This window comes from Sphaerodactylus townsendi, linkage group LG10, assembly GCF_021028975.2.
Source record: "Sphaerodactylus townsendi isolate TG3544 linkage group LG10, MPM_Stown_v2.3, whole genome shotgun sequence".
Lineage (NCBI taxonomy): Eukaryota > Metazoa > Chordata > Lepidosauria > Squamata > Sphaerodactylidae > Sphaerodactylus > Sphaerodactylus townsendi.
Genome location: NC_059434.1, coordinates 78,638,338 through 78,657,028, shown reverse-complemented (window position 1 = coordinate 78,657,028; position 18,691 = coordinate 78,638,338). Strand labels below are relative to the sequence as shown.

At 46.8% G+C, this 18,691-nt stretch overlaps 2 protein-coding genes across 3 annotated transcripts in view; both read right to left on the bottom strand.

The window, feature by feature from the left end:
* The window catches only part of PRKG2 (protein kinase cGMP-dependent 2), a 98,377-nt gene extending 90,525 nt beyond the window's left edge, over positions 1-7,852 (bottom strand). For both annotated transcript variants that reach the window (XM_048510130.1, XM_048510131.1), the window contains exon 1: positions 7,766-7,852. The gene's annotated coding sequence lies outside the window, so the exon portion shown is untranslated. The remainder of the gene's footprint in view (positions 1-7,765) is intronic.
* A 3,719-nt stretch (positions 7,853-11,571) lies between these two features.
* LOC125439644 (basic proline-rich protein-like) overlaps positions 11,572-18,691 on the bottom strand; it is a gene marked incomplete at its 5' end in the record, with an annotated part of 48,878 nt that continues 41,758 nt past the window's right edge. The window contains one exon of the mRNA XM_048508762.1: positions 11,572-11,732. Coding sequence (XP_048364719.1) covers positions 11,572-11,732 — 161 coding nt within the window. The remainder of the gene's footprint in view (positions 11,733-18,691) is intronic.

Below are 18,691 nucleotides of genomic sequence, written 5' to 3'. Positions count from 1 at the left end.
AGTATTGGTGGGCACCACAGGAAGTATTGGTGGGCACCACAAGTAGTATTGGTGGGCACCACAGGAAGTATTGGTGGACACCACAAGTAGTATTGGTGGGCACCACAGGAAGTATTGGTGGACACCACAAGTAGTATTGGTGGGCACCACAGGAAGTACTGGTGGGCACCACAAGTAGTATTGGTGGGCACCACAGGAAGTATTGGTGGACACCACAAGTAGTATTGGTGGGCACCACAGGAAGTATTGGTGGGCACCACAAGTAGTATTGGTGGACACCACAAGTAGTATTGGTGAGCACCACAGGAAGTATTGGTGGACACCACAAGTAGTACTGGTGGGCACCACAAGTAGTATTGGTGGGCACCACAGGAAGTATTGGTGGACACCACAAGTAGTATTGGTGGGCACCACAGGAAGTATTGGTGGGCACCACAAGTAGTATTGGTGGGCACCACAGGAAGTATTGGTGGGCACCACAGGAAGTATTGGTGGACACCACAAGTAGTATTGGTGGGCACCACAGGAAGTATTGGTGGGCACCACAAGTAGTATTGGTGGACACCACAAGTAGTATTGGTGAGCACCACAGGAAGTATTGGTGGACACCACAAGTAGTATTGGTGGGCACCACAGGAAGTATTGGTGGGCACCATAGTGCCCATGGGCGCCATGTTGGGGAACCCTGGCCTAGAGCTGAAACTGGATATGGGAACCAGTAGGCCAATCTACCTTCTAGATGCTGACAATCCACTGCGATATAGAAGGGAACAAGCACACGTGTAGGGAGGCACCCTGGTCCCATTGACTTCACCAAGTTTTCGGACAACGTTTCACTGCCCCACTGCTAACCTCATCCCTTCCATTCCATAAAGGCTGTCGGACAGAGTGGGCCTATACTCTTACAGTCCCTTTTACCCAATAAACGAAAGTGCAGAAACCACCCAAAAGGGACAGCACCAGTAGACAAAAATGGTTCCCCCCAACATAAAACTGAGAGCCAGTGTGGTGTAGTGGTTAAGAGCAGGTGGATTCTAATCTGGAGAACTGGGTTTGATTCCCCACTCCTCCAACTGAGTGGCGGAGGCCTATCTGGTGAACCAGATGTGTTTCCGCACTCCTACATTCCTGCTGGGTGGCCTTGGGCTAGTCACAGTTCTCTCACAACTCTCTCAGCCCCACCTACCTTACAAGGTGTCTGTTGTGGGGAGAGGAGAGGAAAGGAGCTTGTAAGCCACCTTGAGTCTCCTTACAGGAGAGAAAGGTGGGGTATAAATAAGGAACATTAGTGACAAAGGTCATTCCCAAGTAATCAAATGGAATCCAACCCTCCTACAGATAATGCTGCCTCTCTCCGCCATGCTGTTTGGCATGCTGGCTGCAATGACCAAGGGAAAGCCGGTGGCTCTTAATTAGGGTTGCCATCTTTTCTGTCACAGACTTCCTGCGCTTTTCAAAAGTACACAGCAGATAATAACCATACAATTACCGCTCTAACCTATTTACAAGTGCAATGAGAACAAAACCATTTGCTTCCCTGATATGAGTCTGACAGCACCTAAGAAACCGACAAAAAACTGCGTGCACGGACGTCTTTCCGCACAACCAAAATAGAATGTTTTCAGGCAGGAAATAACATGTTTCTTCTGAGGACTTCCACATGGTTTTTTAACCCAAAATATTTTATTTCCGGCCCCAAAATGTTTCATACGCATCCTGCATTTTACCAGTTCTTTGCCTGAAAACGTTTTCAAAACACTTCCACTTGCTGGGCGTATGCCTTTAAGACATTTCCCACCCTTTTCTGCAGGTTCCAGACTTTCTCCTCGGTGGTATTTTCCGAGCTCGTTCTGTTGTCTTTCCTGTTTATTTTCATCAGGTTTTTAAAAATTATTTGGGCGGGGTGATATCTTTGAAGCTAAAAAGACACGGTCTAAAGAGAATCACAGCACTAGGCTTTGAAGCATGGAAACTATGAATCCATGGCGAAGTCAAAATGAAACAGAAGAATCACAAAACGGGGGCCAGGAAGGGTTTCAAGGGAGTAAGCACAAACAAACAGGGGATTTGAAAACATTTTGCAAATGTTTTCAACGGCTTGTGCAGAAAGGGCCTAAGAGTTAACGTTCCCTTTGTAAGACACAAGTAGGAATGGAGAACTTTGACTCCTTCTGTCCCCATCATCCCTCCCTCCTTAAGAACATAAGAACTAGCCTGCTGGATCAGACCAGAGTCCATCTCGTCCAGCACTCTGCTACTCGCAGTGGCCCACCAGGTGCCTTTGGGAGCTCACGTGCAGGATGTGAAAGCAATGGCCGCCTGCTGCTGCTGCTCCTGAGCACCTGGTCTGCTAAGGCATTTGCAATCTCAGATCAAGGAGGTGTCAGAACACGTGTAAATGTTTAGATAAGCAAAATCTAAATGACAGCTGGACCCTCCTTCTAACAGGTGCCGTGTGCAGATTAGTACCGAGTGCACAGTTTGTACCGTGTGCAAGCCTGATAAGGTGAGGGCACCTGATTGGTACCACTTTTGTATATAGTTAGCACAGACAGCAGTGTAATGTGCGCCTAAAAACACCTGTGGTCTGGCGAAGCACTTTGTTAGTAGATAGCAGTAAATAGAACTGCACTGGTGACTGTGTGTCTATCAGTTCTTGTCTACATTGCGTCCTACAAGGTGGTAGCCATAGATTGGTACCACAGATCGACTTCTCTTCCATAAATCTGTCCAAGCCCTTTTTAAAGCTATCCAGGTTAGTGGCCATCACCACCTCCTGTGGCAGCATGTTCCAAACACCAATCACACGTTGCGCGAAGAAGTGTTTCCTTTTATTAGTCCTAATTCTTCCCCCCAGCATTTTCAATGAATGCCCCCTGGTTCTAGTATTGTGAGAAAGAGAGAAAAATTTCTCTCTGTCAACATTTTCTACCCCATGCATAATTTTATAGACTTCAATCATATCCCCCCTCAGACGTCTCCTCTCCAAACTAAAGAGTCCCAAACGCTGCAGCCTCTCCTCATAAGGAAGGTGCTCCAATCCTTCAATCATTCTCGTTGCCCTTCTCTGCACTTTTTCTGTCTCTTGGATATCCTTTTTGAGATGCGGCGACCAGAACTGGACACAGTACTCCAAGTGCAGTCGCACCACTGCTTTATATAAGGGCATGACAATCCTTGCAGTTTTATTATCAACTCCTTTCCTAATTATCCCCAGCATACTCCTTCAGACTGGGCTCAGGGATAGAGCAACTTCTTGGCACGCAGAAGACTGCAGGTTTAGCCCTTGTCATCTCCTGGATCAGGTAGTTGGGGATGAAAAAGAACTTTGTTTAAGACCCCAGAGAGCTACTTCCACTCTGAGTGGACAATACTGACCACGATGGCCCAATGGTCTGAGTCTGAATAAGGCAACAGCATGCATTCATCTAGATTTCAGACCAGTAGCATCTTAGAGACCAAGAAGATTTCCAAGGTAAAAGCTTTCAAGAGCCAGATCCTAGCCGACGAAGGGAGTTTTAACTCTCGAAAGCTTATTCCCTTTTGTTGTTGTCTACAATGCTACTGGGCGTCAAATGCAGCTTTTTTACTGCATACCAAAACAGCTGTCCTCTGAAGCTATCTGCACAGGCTCATATATTCAATTTTAATTCAACAACTTCATGCTGGATTCTCTTTCTGATAATAATGGTGAGGGAGCAAGCTTGTTTTCTGCTGCTCCAGAGACTGGGACCAGGAGTCATGGGTTCAAGGTGAAGGAAAAGAGATGCCACCTAAACATCAGGAAAAACATCCTGACAGTAAGGGCTGTTTGACAGTGGAAAGCACTAAGAACATAAGAACATAAGAACTAGCCTGCTGGATCAGACCAGAGTCCATCTAGTCCAGCACTCTGCTACTCGCAGTGGCCCACCAGGTGCCTTTGGGAGCTCACGTGCAGGAGGTGAAAGCAACGGCCTTCTGCGGCTGCTGCTGCTCCTGAGCAGCTGGTCTGCTAAGGCATTTGCAATCTGAGATCAAGGAGGATCCAGATTGGTAGCCATAGATCGACTTCTCCTCCATAAATCTGTCCAAGCCCTTTTTAACGCTATCCAGGTTAGTGCCCATCTCCACCTCCTGCGGCAGCATATTCCAAACACCAATCACACGTTTGCGTGAAAAAATGTTTCCTTTTATTAGTCCTAATTCTTCCCCCCAGCATTTTCAATGAATGCTCCCTGGCTCTAGTATTGAATGTGTGGTGGAGTCTCCTTTTTTGGAGGTTTTTACACAGAGTCTGGATGGCCAACTGTCAGGAGTGCTTTGAATGTGTCTTCCTGCATTGCAGGGGGTTGGACTTGATGGCCCTTAGGGTCTCTTCCAACTCTATGATTCTATGATCTCTTTGTAGAAGAACTGTGCAAATCTGTAGTCGAACACTGGAAGACCAAATTGTCTACCCACTGGTTTTTGAATACAGCAAATTTTTTTTTAACAGAAGTCTGATTAAATCTATTTATTATTATGTTATTCCATAACATAGAGAATGGCCGTCTGTCATTATGCTGTCTCTCTATTGCTGTCACAGGTCCCTCAACTTCCCAACTCTCTTAACCATCAGAAGCTTAAGCATAGGGATGGCCATTCCCCCCTCTCCCCCCCCCCCTCGACTTTTCACTCTGGCTGTTCCTCCACTTCCTGTGGAATCATTCAAGCTCCATCACAAACAGGGCATTATTTATAGATCTGCATCTATTCTGGGCCAGGCGTGAGGGCACGGGGAAGGGTGCCTTCTCTCCACAGCTGTTGCCACCTCTTGGGGGATGGCGGATGAAAGAGACTTCTTCTCTGGGGTGCAAATCTTCAAGCATCCAGCAGCCGGTCCATTGACGAATTTGACATCTGGGCCTGGCGCCCACCTTTCTGTGACCCAAATTCTCTCTCTCTCTCCTAGATCTTCCCCTGTGACCAAGTGACACTATTTTTTTGTTCTTCCCCACTGGCACAAATTTAACTTTTCTCATTCACTTCCACCCACCCACCCCGCCCCCTTATACAACTTTCTCCACCAGTCTTTTTTGGCAATTAGACTCAGTTTGAGCCAGCTGTCCTAGATCTCTTCGACTGCCAGCGCGGTGTAGTGGTTAAGAGAAGGGGATTCTAATCTGGAGAACAGGGTTTGATTCCCCACTCCTCTTCATGAGTGGTGGAGTCTTATCTGGCGAACTGGATGTGTTTCCGCACTCCTGCATTCCTGCTGGGTGACCTTGGGCTAGTCACGGTCCTCTCTGAACTCTCTCAACCCTACCTGCCTCACAAGGTGTCTGTTGTGGGGAGAGGAAGGGAAAGGAGCTTGTAAGCCACCAGGAGTCTCCTTACAAGAGAGAAAGTTGGGGTATAAACCCAAACTCTTCTTCTTTCAGAATATTCTGGCAGGGTTTATTTTTGAACTTGAAATGATTTCCTCTCCCTTGATCCTGACAGAGAAGCACTAAAAAAAAACCCTCCTGAAGATTAACATGCATTTATATGGGATTTCTCGGCTTCTTATTTCAGCATTCTTTCCTAGAACAGTGGTGGCGACAAGCGATACCTCCAGGATGTTGGATCATCGTTTTCAGCCCCCCTGCCAGCATGTCTAATTGGCCATGCTGGCAGGGGCTGATGGGAATTGTAGTCCATAACATTTGGAGTGCTAAAGGTTCACCACCACGGTCCTAGAAGCTCAGGTGGAGATACAGTGGGGAGGGGGTACTGAATGTATCCTGTGAGTTTAGGCTGAGAGAGAGAGAATATCACCCAAGGTCACCTGTAAACTTTGCAGCTGTCTGGATTCGAACCCAAGGGCCCATCCAGCTTCCCAGTCACTAAGCCACACTGGGCCTACGTGCTGAAGAATGTAGAGCCCTCAGACCTACCAAGTGCCTGAACCGTTCCAGAAAAATCCACTTTCTATTACGTACGCTTCCACAATATCGCACCTCTGAAATAAATTGGGGACGAAAACCACAGGAGCTTCTTCACTCTGATCTTTTCTTCCATCGCTCTCCTTCGACGCTAAGCTATTTAATTAGCCAGCAGAGGGGCGAGGGTGAAGTCATTTCAAATTTCCTCCTCCGCTTCCAGTTTCAATCCTATCCCCCATACATCTTCGACGGCAGCGGTAGGACAGTCTCTCACGCCAGCCGTTCATTTAAATATGCATATGCCTATAATCAAATCCCACCCAGGTTACATAAATTTCAATTTCCCCACTGGGTGCTATGGCAAAGAGCAAGGGAACGCTGAATTTATATATATATATATATATAATTATTATATATAATTATTATATAATATAACCAGGTTATAATATATATAATATAATATATATCCTGGTTATAGATATAACCAGGTTATAATATATATATAATATAATATCCTGGTTATAGATATATTTTCAGTAATGACCCTTAAATGAGCCATCCAACCCCCCTTACACACAAACACACACACACACACGCACACACGCACACGCACACACACACACACACACACACACACACACACACACACACATAAAGATGGGATATCTGGGGAAACGGTATATCCTGCAGGTGAAATCCAGGACCCAAATTGAGGAACAAGACTGCAAATCTTCACGCCAAAGAAAGAAATCTCCTACATTTGTGGGCTGAAAACACTGCCTGTTGTTGCCCCTCCATTCAACAAAAAATTCTCTCACGCATGCACAAAAATGCAAAGATGTTATACTCCAGATTTTGGGTTCTTTCAAAAATACAACTGTCAGGGAAGTCCCCCCCGCCCATCCCCAAAGAAGGCACACCTGTTCACGGCACTGCTGCTGAAATCTCTCTCTCCCAACTGTCAATCACACCTCCAAAATGAGATCTGAGGGCAGGTTCCATTCAGCTTTCCTATGACCCCCAGGGGGACTAGTTAGCCCTGAAGAGCTTTCGGGCTGCACTTTGCGCGGCAGGCGGGACGTGAGGAAATCCTGGCAGCTGATTTCGACCCTCAAGAGGAGGCCGTGGTCAAAAAGAATATCCTGAGATTGCACCTGCACTCCAGGATTAGCTATGCAGTGAAATGGGCATCCTCATGTATCTTAATCCTCACCTGCGCCCCAAGATTGTCTACACGGTGAAAAGGGCATCCTAAGGAACCACATTAGTGGTTGGTTGATTCGTTATCTATCTATCTATCTATCTATCTATCTATCTATCTATCTATCTATCTATCTATCTATCTATCTATCTATCTATCTATCTATCTACCTACCTACCTACCTACCTACCTACCTACCTACCTACCTACCTACCTACCTACCTACCTACCTACCTACCTACCTACCTAATGGATTTCCCTCCCGCCCTTCAGATGCGTCCCAGGGCGGGTTACAACAATCTAAAAACGCTTCCCCCGTTCCAATACCAAACTGCCGTATCCCAATTTAAAAAATCCGAAAGCATACCCAAAAGCAATTGTCCCGCACTCAAAAAACCCCAGAGCCCACCCACCCCCATCGCTAACCCCCTCCCCAGGCGCAAGTGGAGGAGGGCAAGTTCCGAAAAAGCCCGGGGATCTGGGCGCAGCTGGCATCGGTGGGTCCAATGCCCAGAAATGAGTTACGGTGGATCCATGCCCAGAGCGCGGGTCTGTGCATAGGTGACACTGGGTGGCACTCGCCCCTCTGCATGGGGGGCCCCGGCACCCTCTCGCCCCAAAGTCTCCCGCCTCCCAAGTGACCGTGCCAGGGTGCCCCCGCAGCCCCACCCCCACCTACCTGGTCCGCCGGGGCGGCCGCTCAGCCGATGCCCAGCTCGCCGCTTCCTTCTTCTGCCTCCGGGGCCCGGAGAGCGGCGGCGGCGGGAGGCGGGACGGGAGCCGCTTTCAGGCAGACCGGGCGGCGGCGCGGGGCGCAGCCGCCTCCTCCCCCCCCGCCTGGCGGAGCCGGGAGGGCGGCCACAGGCTGGCGGCGCGGGGCGGAGGGGGCCGGCGGGCCTCGGCGGGAGTCGCCGCTCGGCACGGCTCGGCTCTGCCGGGCAGCGGCGGCGCATCCCTGAGCGCGCGCGCCCGCGCCGGTCCCCCCCCCCCTCCGCGCAAGCACGCGGCTCTGCTCCCGGGAGGGCGCGCGGGAGAGCGGCTGGGCACGTGCGCTGCAGGGCCGGCTGGCTCGCCTGCGCCAAAAGGGGCCGCAGAGTTGCGCTCCGGAGCGGCTCGGCCCAGGGGGCGTCTGCAAGCAACCTCCCCCCCCACCACCACCACCGATTTGTTCCCCACGCTCTTCTCTGGGGTCGAAAAATAGCCCCCTCCTCCAAAGTCACTTAGGATGTGACAGGGGAGGTTATAGCCAGTGAGAAGAGACCTTGGATGGGCGACTCCATAAGGAAGCCTCTTCAGAGGAAATGCAAACTGTTTCTCCTGCCTTGCAGGAGTTGTGCTAGATGAAGAAGAGTTGGATTTATATCTCACCGTCCTCTCCTGTAAGGAAACTCAAAGGGGCTGACAATCTCCTCTCCCTTCCCGCTCCTCCACAACAAACACCCTGTGAGGTCGATGGGGCTGAGAGAGCTCCAAAGAACTGGGACTATCCAAGGTCACCCAACTGGCATGTGTTGGAGTGCCCAAACTAATCGGGTTCACCAGATAAGCCTCCACAGCTCAAGTGGCAGAGTGGGGAATCAAACCCGGTCCTCCAGATTAGAGCGCACCTGCTCTTAACCACTACACCACGCTGGCTCTCTGAGGCCCCTTCCGCACCTGTGGAATAATGCACTTTCAATCCACTTTCACAATTGTTTTGCAAGGAGATTTTGCTATTCCGCCCAGTAAAATCCAGCTGCAAAGTGCATTGAAAGTGGATTGAAGGTTCATTGTTCTGCATGTGCGGAAGGGGCCTAAGGAGTCTCAAGTTTATTTATTTATTTATTTATTTATAATTAATTTTATATACCGCCCCTCCCCCAAAGGGCTCTGGACGGTGAACAACAGAATAATAACAGTAATAATATTAAAACCCCAATTAAAACAGCAGATTAAATAAAATTACAGCCGCATCCGACAAAACTTCATAAAACTCCCACCCACACCCTGGAAAACAAAAAACCAAAAGCTGAGGGCCCCATAAGAGTTAAGGGCCCAGAGCGTAGAAAAGGAGGGGAGGAGGGGGAGGGGGAGGGCGCACATCAGCGGTCGGCTTAAAAATTTCTTATGCCAAAAAGTTGGCTTAAGAATTCCTTTACCCTTCTGGTCCCCACAACAGACACCTTGGGGGAGTTCTGAGAGACCTGTGGCTGGCCCAAGGTCACCCAGCAGGCTTCATGTGGAGGAGTGGGGGGGGGGACCTGGCTCTCCAGATTAGAGTCCATGGTTCATGAGGAGCCGCAGGGATTCAAACTCGATTCCCCCTATGTGCATATCAAAGCCAGCCAATACTTTTTAGGAGGTTGAAGCAAAATGGCCCAGAAGCATGCAAACTTTAGAGTTCTCCAGATCCGGCATGATGTAGTAAGCTTTGGGATTAGAGGAACAGGATTTCCAATCCCTGGAGAAACCAGGGCTTCAATCCCCACCTCCTCCCAAGATGATTGGTGGGCTCGAATCTGGAGAACCAGGTTTTCCCTCTTTTCCACATGAAACTCCTTTGCCTTCCTGTCCCCACGACAGACACCTTGTGAGGTCAGTGGGGCTGAGAGAATTCTGAGAGAACTGTGACTAGCCCAAAGTCACCCCGTAGGAATGTAGGAGTGGGGAAACACAGCTGGTTCAGCAGATAGGAGTCCCCGCTCATGTGAAGGAGTGGGAATCAAACCCAGTCCCCCAGATTAGAGTCCACCTTCTCTTAACCAAGCAGGTGCATGCTGGAACAAACTGATAGCTGAGAAAGAAAAATATCTACACCTGGCTATCATGTCACCTCTTAACCTTCTTTGGTGAAGAGAAGGTGAAGAGGTGACATGATAGCCATGTTTAGATATTTGAAGGGATGTCATGTAGGTGAGGGAGCAAGCTTGTTTTCTGCTGCTCCAGAGACTAGGACCAGGAGTCATAGGTTCAAGGTGAAGGAAAAGAGATTGCAATTCAAACATCAGGAAAACCTCCCTGACAGTAAGGGCTGTTCGACAGTGGAATGCACTCAACCACGGAGGTGGGTGGTGAGTCTCCCTTCTTGGGAGGTTTTTAAAGAGAGGCTGGATGGCCATCTGTCAGGAGTGCTGTGATTGTGTGTCCCTGCATTGCAGGGTGCTGGACGTGTTGGCCCTTGGGGTCTCTCTCAACTCTATGGCCCCTTCCACACACACAAAATAATGCGTTTTCAAACCACTTTCACAACCTGCTTTGCAAGTGGGTTGTTTGCTATTCCGCACATTGCGCTTCAAAAAGAGCACTGAAAGCACTGAAAGCAGTTTGAAAGTGCATTATTCTGCATGAGCCCTCCGGGGATAAGGCGGCCTATAAGTTTAATAAAATAAATAAATAAATAAATAAATGTGCGGAATGAGCCTTTGTTTCTATAAAGTCTCAGCAACTCCAGTTAAAAGGGGTAACCTTATTTATCCTTGCTCTGTGCAACCCACAAGGCTGTCGGAGAAAACATCAAGAACCTAAGCAGCTTGTACCTACGGCTTCCTTTGAACTTAGGACCCTTCAAAATACTCCATCCGATTCTTCCGATGGCTGCCTCCAATTAAAACCGGGAGCTTTCGATGCAAATGAACCCTAATCAGAGCAGTCCTCTGTGGTGTGCCCCGCCTCCAACCCCCTCTCGTTATATTTTGTTCTAATTAAAAATGACAAAAGTTATTACACAAAATGCTGTAATGGGGCCTTTGCTACTTTCTCGATGCTTCAGAATGCAAATTTGGTGGGTGATGCTGGGAGAGCTAGAAAAAGCAGGGGTGTCGGGGGGGGGGACGGGCTGTGAAAATTTTCACATAATTAACCTGCTCTCCTGCAAAAAAAAACATTGGCAAAGAGACAGCTCCCAGCGCCGTCTTCCTTCTCGGAGTGCACCCATGAGAAAAGCACTCCTTTCTGCTATGCAGGGCAAAAATCACAGGTACTCGGAATTAATCTGCAAAAATTATATACGTGAGAGATCGGAGGTGAGGGTGCCAATTTAATTTTGCTGGTTTTGCTCTGGTGCCTTTAACTTCCCGACAGGCAGGAATTAAGCAGGGGGACGTTTTGCAACCGCTATATTTTCACGCCAGGAAGAAAAGGAAAAAAACCAAAAGTCCCGTTTCTGCTCGCCCGACTCTTGCTAAAACCACACGAATAGGAAAAAAAAAGGTTAAAGAAAATTGGCAGGCCTGCATATGGGTACAGTAGATATGACAGTAATTGTCTACAAGGTGATTCAATGCAGAGGAGGACAATTATCTGGCACGGGGGCTTGTGTTTAGTGGTGTAGATGAACACATTTTTGGCAGGTGTCTTCTGTTTAGATGTTGGCAATGCTACTTTCTGGCCCTTCTGCCAAACGAGGAGACGCTTAATGAGCGTGATGAAGTGGTCTGTATATAGTTCATGAAAGGAGAGCGCCATGAGAAAGCTATTCATCTTCCAGGTGCTGCCACAGGGTTCTCCTTATTCCCACGGGGGGACCACGGGAGCTTTAGTGATGCAAATCTTCAGCCATCTCAGGACACATTCCTGTAAGGAAAGATCGTAAGAACCCAGAGCCTCTTCAGAACTTCTGAAAAAACGGTACAGGAGTTGGGTTGCCGGCGCCAGGAATTGGGAAATACCTGGAAATTTGGGGGGGTTAGAGTGGGGTCTAGGAGGAGTGGAGAGCCAAAGCTGCAGTGTAGTGGTGTTAAGAGCATAGGGCTTCTAATCTGGAGGACCGCATTTGATGCCCCACTCTGCCACTTGAGCTTTGGAGGCTTATCTGGTGAATTTGATTAGCTTGCGCACTCCAACACATGTCAGCTGGGTGACCTTGGGCTAGTGAGTCACAGTTCTTCTGAGCTCTCTCAGCCCCACCCACCTCACAGGGTGTTTGTTGTGGGGGTAGGGTGGAAGGGAAAGGAGATTGTAAGCCCCTTTGAGTCTCCTTACAGGAGAGAAAAGGGGGATATAAATCAAAATTCTTCCTCCTCCTCCTCCTCCTCCTCCTCCTCCTTCAATTATGTGTTAGAATCTACCTTCCAAAGGGGCCATTTTCTTCAGGCAAACTGATTTTATCACCTAAAGATCAGTTGTAATCCCAGGAGATCTCCAGCTACCACCTGGGGATTGGCAACCCTACGTTGGAGGAGTTGTGGAAATCCCTTCTCCCCACTTGCCATGTTTTTGACCTGGATATGACCCCCAAGTATGCTAGAGGCACCAAACTCCTAGCTTACATGTGATACAACATCTTCATGGTGACCATTACTTAGCCCTAAAGGACAATCAGGGAATCGTATGAGACCTCCTCAGAACTGAGAATATGATTGAATAACCCAATATCCACTTTTGTCTTAGTGCCTAAACTACAAGTTACGAATTTTGGTGAATAGATTGCCTGGAAGCTCAATTTGTTTCAAAATGACAGCAGAGAGGGGCAAAGGGACTTTTACACACACACACACACACACACACACACGCTTATCAAAATGTTCAACATGTAGTTTGGCCCTTAGCATATCAAATAGCCCAGACCAGCCCAATCTTGTCAGACCTCAGAAGTGAAGCAGAGTACAGTTAGTCCTGGCCAAGGAAGACTGGAGTTACTGTGCAAAAGAAGGCGAAGGCAGACAACCTCTGCTCATTTCTTCCCTTGAAAACTCAGTGAGGTAGAACTTCATGGGATCACCATGAGCCAGTTGTGATTTAGGGGCACGTGCTTTCACTCTAATTCTCGCTCTTCACCTGACTCAAGACTTTAACTCACTCTGTGCCATGAAGTGTGTTTGCATTTCCACACTAAGTGAAATAGAGTGCAGTTATCATAACATCTATGTGTAGGTATAATGGGGGTTCCAGATGACAATACGGCTGCTTTACCACACTCCCATTCTTCCCTCATTCCCTTCCTGGCTTTTTGGGTGGGAGATGTCTTCTTGTGATTCTTGCTTATGTGTGAAATCTATACATAATCTCCTAGAGGAGAGTGATGAGGAGAATCAGGAGCCTGGAGACCAAACCCTATGAGGAAACACTGAGAGAAGTTTCAGACTGGAAAAGAGAAGACTGAGGGGGAGGGGACATGTCTTTTCTCTTGCTCAGGTCTTGCAAACTGAAGGTCATGGTTTCCTTTATAGAGTCAATCCATCTCATGTTGGATCGTCCTTTTTTCCTGCTGCCTTCAACCTAGCATTATTGTCTTTTCCGGTGACTCATTATGTGACCTAAGTATGACAGCCTCAGGTGGTGGTGGTGGTGGTGGTGGTGGTTGTCATTATCATTATCATTATCATTATCATTATCACTATCACTATCACTATCACTATCACTATCATTATTAATTTATTAATTTATTAATTTATTAATTTATTAATTTATTAATTAAATTTAGTATACCGCGCCATCCCCGAAGGGCTCCGGGCGGTGTACAGATAGCCATTTTAGCTTCTACAGATAGTCATTTTAGCTTCTACAGGTTAGTCATTTTAGCTTCTACAGACATTCCTGGCTTGATTGGGTCTAGAACCCACCAATACTATACAATAATTTTTTGGAGGGTCACCTTGGTTTTGAAAGCTTTACAGGTATATAATGCCTACCTCTTGTGTTAAAGAAACAAATTAGGGTGTTACTCAAAACTTTTAATATTCTTGAGGTGTAATTTCCAGTTAAGGCTAGCTAGAAACATGCTACTGAAATATCTGAATTGTTTAACCTGGTCAATTTTACATCCGTTAATATACCCGCTATAAACAGGAACATTCCTGGCTTGAGGGGAAAAAATTACTTCAGATTTTTGAGCATTAATAGATAGGCTCCCTTTCAGACAATAATCAGAGATGTCCTTGAGCATTTGACAGCTGCTTACTGGAGAGTGGGACAGTAGCAAAGTGTCATCCACATATAACAGTATTGTTTGATGTGCTAGTGTGGGCGCATGTACTGAATAGGGTGCTAGAAAAGAAGCCAGATGGTTTATATAAAAGTTAAATAATGAGTTTAAATTATGGCCAGAACAATGTTGGCTGGATATTAGGAAAAACATTACAGTGAGAGTTGTTCAGCAGTGGAATTGGCGGTCTAGGGAGATGGTGAGCTTTCTCTCACTGGCAGTCTTCAGGTAGCAGCTGGGCAAACACTTGTCAGAAATGTTTTAGACTGATCCTGCATTGAGCAGGGGGTTTGGACTAGAAGAATCATAGAGTTGGAAGAGACTCCAAGGGCCATCAAGTCCAACCACCTGCAATGGAGGAACACACAATCAAAGCACTCCTGTCAGATGGCCATCTAGCCTCTCTTTAAAAACTCCCAAAGAATGAGACTCCACCACACTCTGAGGTAATGCATTCCACTGTCGAACAGCCCTTCCTGTCAGGAAGTTTTTCCTGATGTTTAAGTGGAATCTCTTTTCCTTCACCTTGAACCCATTACTCCTGGTTCTAGTCTCTGGAACAGCAGAAAACAAGCTTGCTCTCTCACCAACACGGCAACCCTTCATAAGAACAAGCCAGCTGGATCAGACCAGAGTCCATCTAGTCCAGCTCTCTGCTACTCGCAGTGGCCCACCAGGTGCCTTTGGGAGCTCACATGCAGGATGTGAACGCAATGGCCTTCTGCGGCTGTTGCTCCCAAGCACCCTGGACTGTTAAGGCATTGCAATCCAGAATCAAGAGGATCGGCGATTGGTAGCCATAAATCGACTTCTCCTCCATAAATCTGTCCAAGCCCCTTTCAAAGCTATCCAGGTTAGTGGCCATCACCCACCTCCTGTGGCAGCATATTCCAAACACCAATCACACGTTGCGTGAAGAAGTGTTTCCTTTTATTAGTCCCTGTAATTCTTCCCCAGCATTTTGCCTAATGAATGCCCCCTGGTTCTAGTATTGTGAGAAATAGAGAAAAATTTCTCTCTGTCAACATTTTCTAATTCTGATGCATAATTTTATAGACTTCAATCATATCCCCCCTCAGACGCCCCCTCTCCAACCTAAAGAGTCCCAAACGCTGCAGCCCTCCTCATAAGGAAGGCTCCTCCAGTCCCCTCAATCATCCTCAAGTTGCCCTTCTCTTGCACTTTTTCTGTCTCTTTTGGATATCCTTTTTTTGAGATGTAGCTTACCAGAACTGAACCACAATGGTACTCCAAGCGTCGCATTAGCTGCACGGCTTTATATAAGGGCATGACAATCTTTGCAGTGCCTTATTCTCAATTCCTTCCCACTTATCCCCAACATAGAGTTTGCCTTTTTCACAGCTGCCATGCATTGAGTCGACATTCCCATGGAACTATCAACGTTAAAGAGCGCCTTTAAATCCCTTTCCTGGTCTCAGACTGATAAGCACTGACCCCTGTAGTTGTGTATGTGAAGTTTGGATTTTTTTTGCCCCTATGCATTGCATCACTTTACATTTTGCTACATTGGAACTGCATTTGCCATTTCTGAGCCCACTCACCTACTCTATCAAAGGTCCGCTTAAGTTCTTCGCAATCCTTTGCGGTTCTCACCACTCTACATAATTTGGTGTCACCACTCTACATAATTTGGTATCATCTGCAAACTTGGCCACCACGCTACTCCACCCCTACTTCCAGGTCATTTATGAATAGGTTAAAGAGCACTGGTCCCAAAGCGGATCCTTCAGGGGACACCCACTTACATCATCTCCATTGTGAGAATTTCCCATTTACACCCACTTTTAGCTTCCCTGTTTCTCAACCAGCTTTAATCCATAGGGAGGATCTCCCCTCTTATTCCTTCATTGCTGGAGTTTTCTTCAATAGTCTCTGGTGAGGAACTTTGTCAAAAGCCTTTTGGAAATCCAAGTAGACAATGTCCACTGGTTCCCCCCCTTATCCACATGCCTGTTTACACCCTCAAAGAACTCTAGTAAGTTTGTAAGACAGGATTTTGCTCTCTGCAAAAGCCATGCTGGACTCTTTTCTCAGCAGGTCTTTTCTACATGTTTAATAATTTTATCTTTAATTATAGTTTCTACTAATTTGCCAGGAACAGATGTCAAACTGACTGCCCCGGCCTGTAATTTCCCGGGTCCCCCCCTAGATCCTTTCTTAAAGATTGCGTGACATTGGCCATCTTCCCAGTCTTCAGGGATGGAGCCTGATTTCAGGGATAAGCTGTATGTATTAAAAGTGAGAAGATCAGCAATTTCATGCTTGGAGCTCTTTAAGAACTCTTCTTGGGTGAATGCAATCTGGGCCAGGGGAGTTTGGTAGCATTTAGTTTATCAATGGCTGCCAGAACTTCTTCCTTGTCTACCACTATCATGGCATAGTTCCTCGTGAATCGCCTCCTAAGAGAGCTTGCCCAGGTGCAGGAATGTTCCTCACCTCCTCTTGGGTGTGAAGACAGATTCGCAAAGAATTCTATTCCAGCTTCTCTGCAATCTCCCTGTCATCTTTTAGCACACCCTTTGTTCCTTTGTCATCTAACGGGCCTACCGCTTCTTTGCTACTCTTCTTTACTTTTGGATGTAAATTTGAAGAACTGCTTCGATGTTGCTGGTTTTGATGTTACAGTTTCATGCCTCATAATCCTTTTTTGCCTCCCCTTATAGCTAACCTTACTTTTGCCACCATTTTGTGTTCCCTCTCATATTCTTCATCAGTCAAACTTGACTTCCATTTTCTAAAAGACATTTTCTTTTTTTTCTGATAATTCTCTCAACCTCTCTTGTTAACCATGGTGGCTTTCTTTTGGACTGGGCGCTAGTTTCCTTCCTAACCTGTGGAATACACATTTCTGAAGCTGAGCTTTATATGACTGTGGCTTTTAAATAACCTCCAAGCATCCTGGACAGTTTTGACTCTCTTTGATTTTCCCTTTCAGCTTCCTTAAGCACTATCCCCCCCTTTCATCTTTTGAGAGAAATTCCTTTCTGAAGGCCAACTGTAACTACATTAGTAGTTGTCACTTGTTCAAGATGCAGAGATACTGAATCTGACAGCATTGTGAGGTCGCTGTTCCCTATTGGCTCCAACAACACTGGACTTCCTGCACCAGATCCTGGGTCCCACATATAGAATTAGATCTAGGGATCTCTCCCCTGGTTGGTTCCACAACCATCTGCTCTTAAGCCACAGTCATTTAGCATATTATCCAGGAATGCTCTCTCCTTACATGGCGACCTGAACAATGCATTTCTTCCAGCTTATATGGGGATAGGTTAAAATCACCCATTACTCACTCATATATTTTTGTTTTTGTTGGCCTTCTAATTCTTTTTCCATCTCAGAATCCTCTTGGTGTGCACTTTGGTCAGGGTTGACGACACATATTCCTAATATTAAACTGTCCTTCACACCTGGTATTGAGATCCACAGTGATTCTGTAGGAACCAGCTCCCCCCTTTCATTGTCTATTTTATGTGACACTATGCTCTCTTTTTATGTAAAGGGCAAACCCCACCCCCAATCGCCTCCTGTCCTATCCTTCCTATAGAGCCTGTAGCCTGGTATAACTTAGCATCCCACTGGTTCTCCCCATTCCACCATGCTCTCTGTAATGCCCAGGGTCAAAAGTCCTCCTTCAAAACTCTGTACCCGCTCCTCCATTTTTTAGGTCGCGAGAGGCTTTCCCCTACTCATTAGCTTATAGAGACACCTGTATACCCTGTCTTTGTCCTTAACCTGGGATTTATGTGCTTACCCCTCAAGTCTTTTGTAGACACTATCCCTTGTCACATGCACATTGCTATGTTCCTCGCTTGCATGTGGTTGATTTAGAATATCTAAACGTGGCTATCATGTCACCTCTTCACCTTCTCTTCACCAAACTACACATACCCAGCTCCCTAAGTCTCTCCTTGTAGGGCATGGATTCCAGACCATTTACCATTTTGGTTGCCCTCCTCTGTTCCAGTTTGTCAATATCCTTCTTGAATTGCGGTGCCCAGAACTGTACACAATATTCCAGGTGAGGTCTAACCAATACAGAATAGAGATATATTATTATTATTATTATTATTAATTTATTTGATTTATTATACCACCCATCCCCGAAGGGCTTTGGGTGGTGTACAAAAAAATAGAACAATTATAACCATAATTAACAAGTAAAAACAATATCAACTTAAGATACCTACAACAAAAACCCAGCAAAACAAAACCTAACATTGGACAGTAACCCGGAAAAGCTCGAACTCACTGGGAGGGAACCAGGCACAGCAAATAGTGGCCATTTAAGATGGAATATGGGGGGGGGGGGGAAAAACATGGAGGCAATCAGCAGCTGGGCCCCCCAAAAGCCCAGCGGAACAACTCTGTTTTACAGGCCCTGTGGAACTGTCCAAGGTCCTGCAGGGCCCTAACAGCTGGAGGTACAATTACATCCCTCAATCCAGGCACGATACTCCTACTGATAGAGCCCAGAATCACATTGGCTTTCTCGGCTGCCGCATCACACTGCTGACTAGATGGTCTGTATGACCTCTTCCAATTTTATGATTTTGCCACACTCACAAGTTGATGTGTGCTTTGCTGCGAGTTGGGACATAGTTCCAATTCTCAACTTCAACATTGCTTGCCTCGGTTACCATTTTTAAATTTTTGTAATTGGCGCTGTGGCTCTTAGGAATT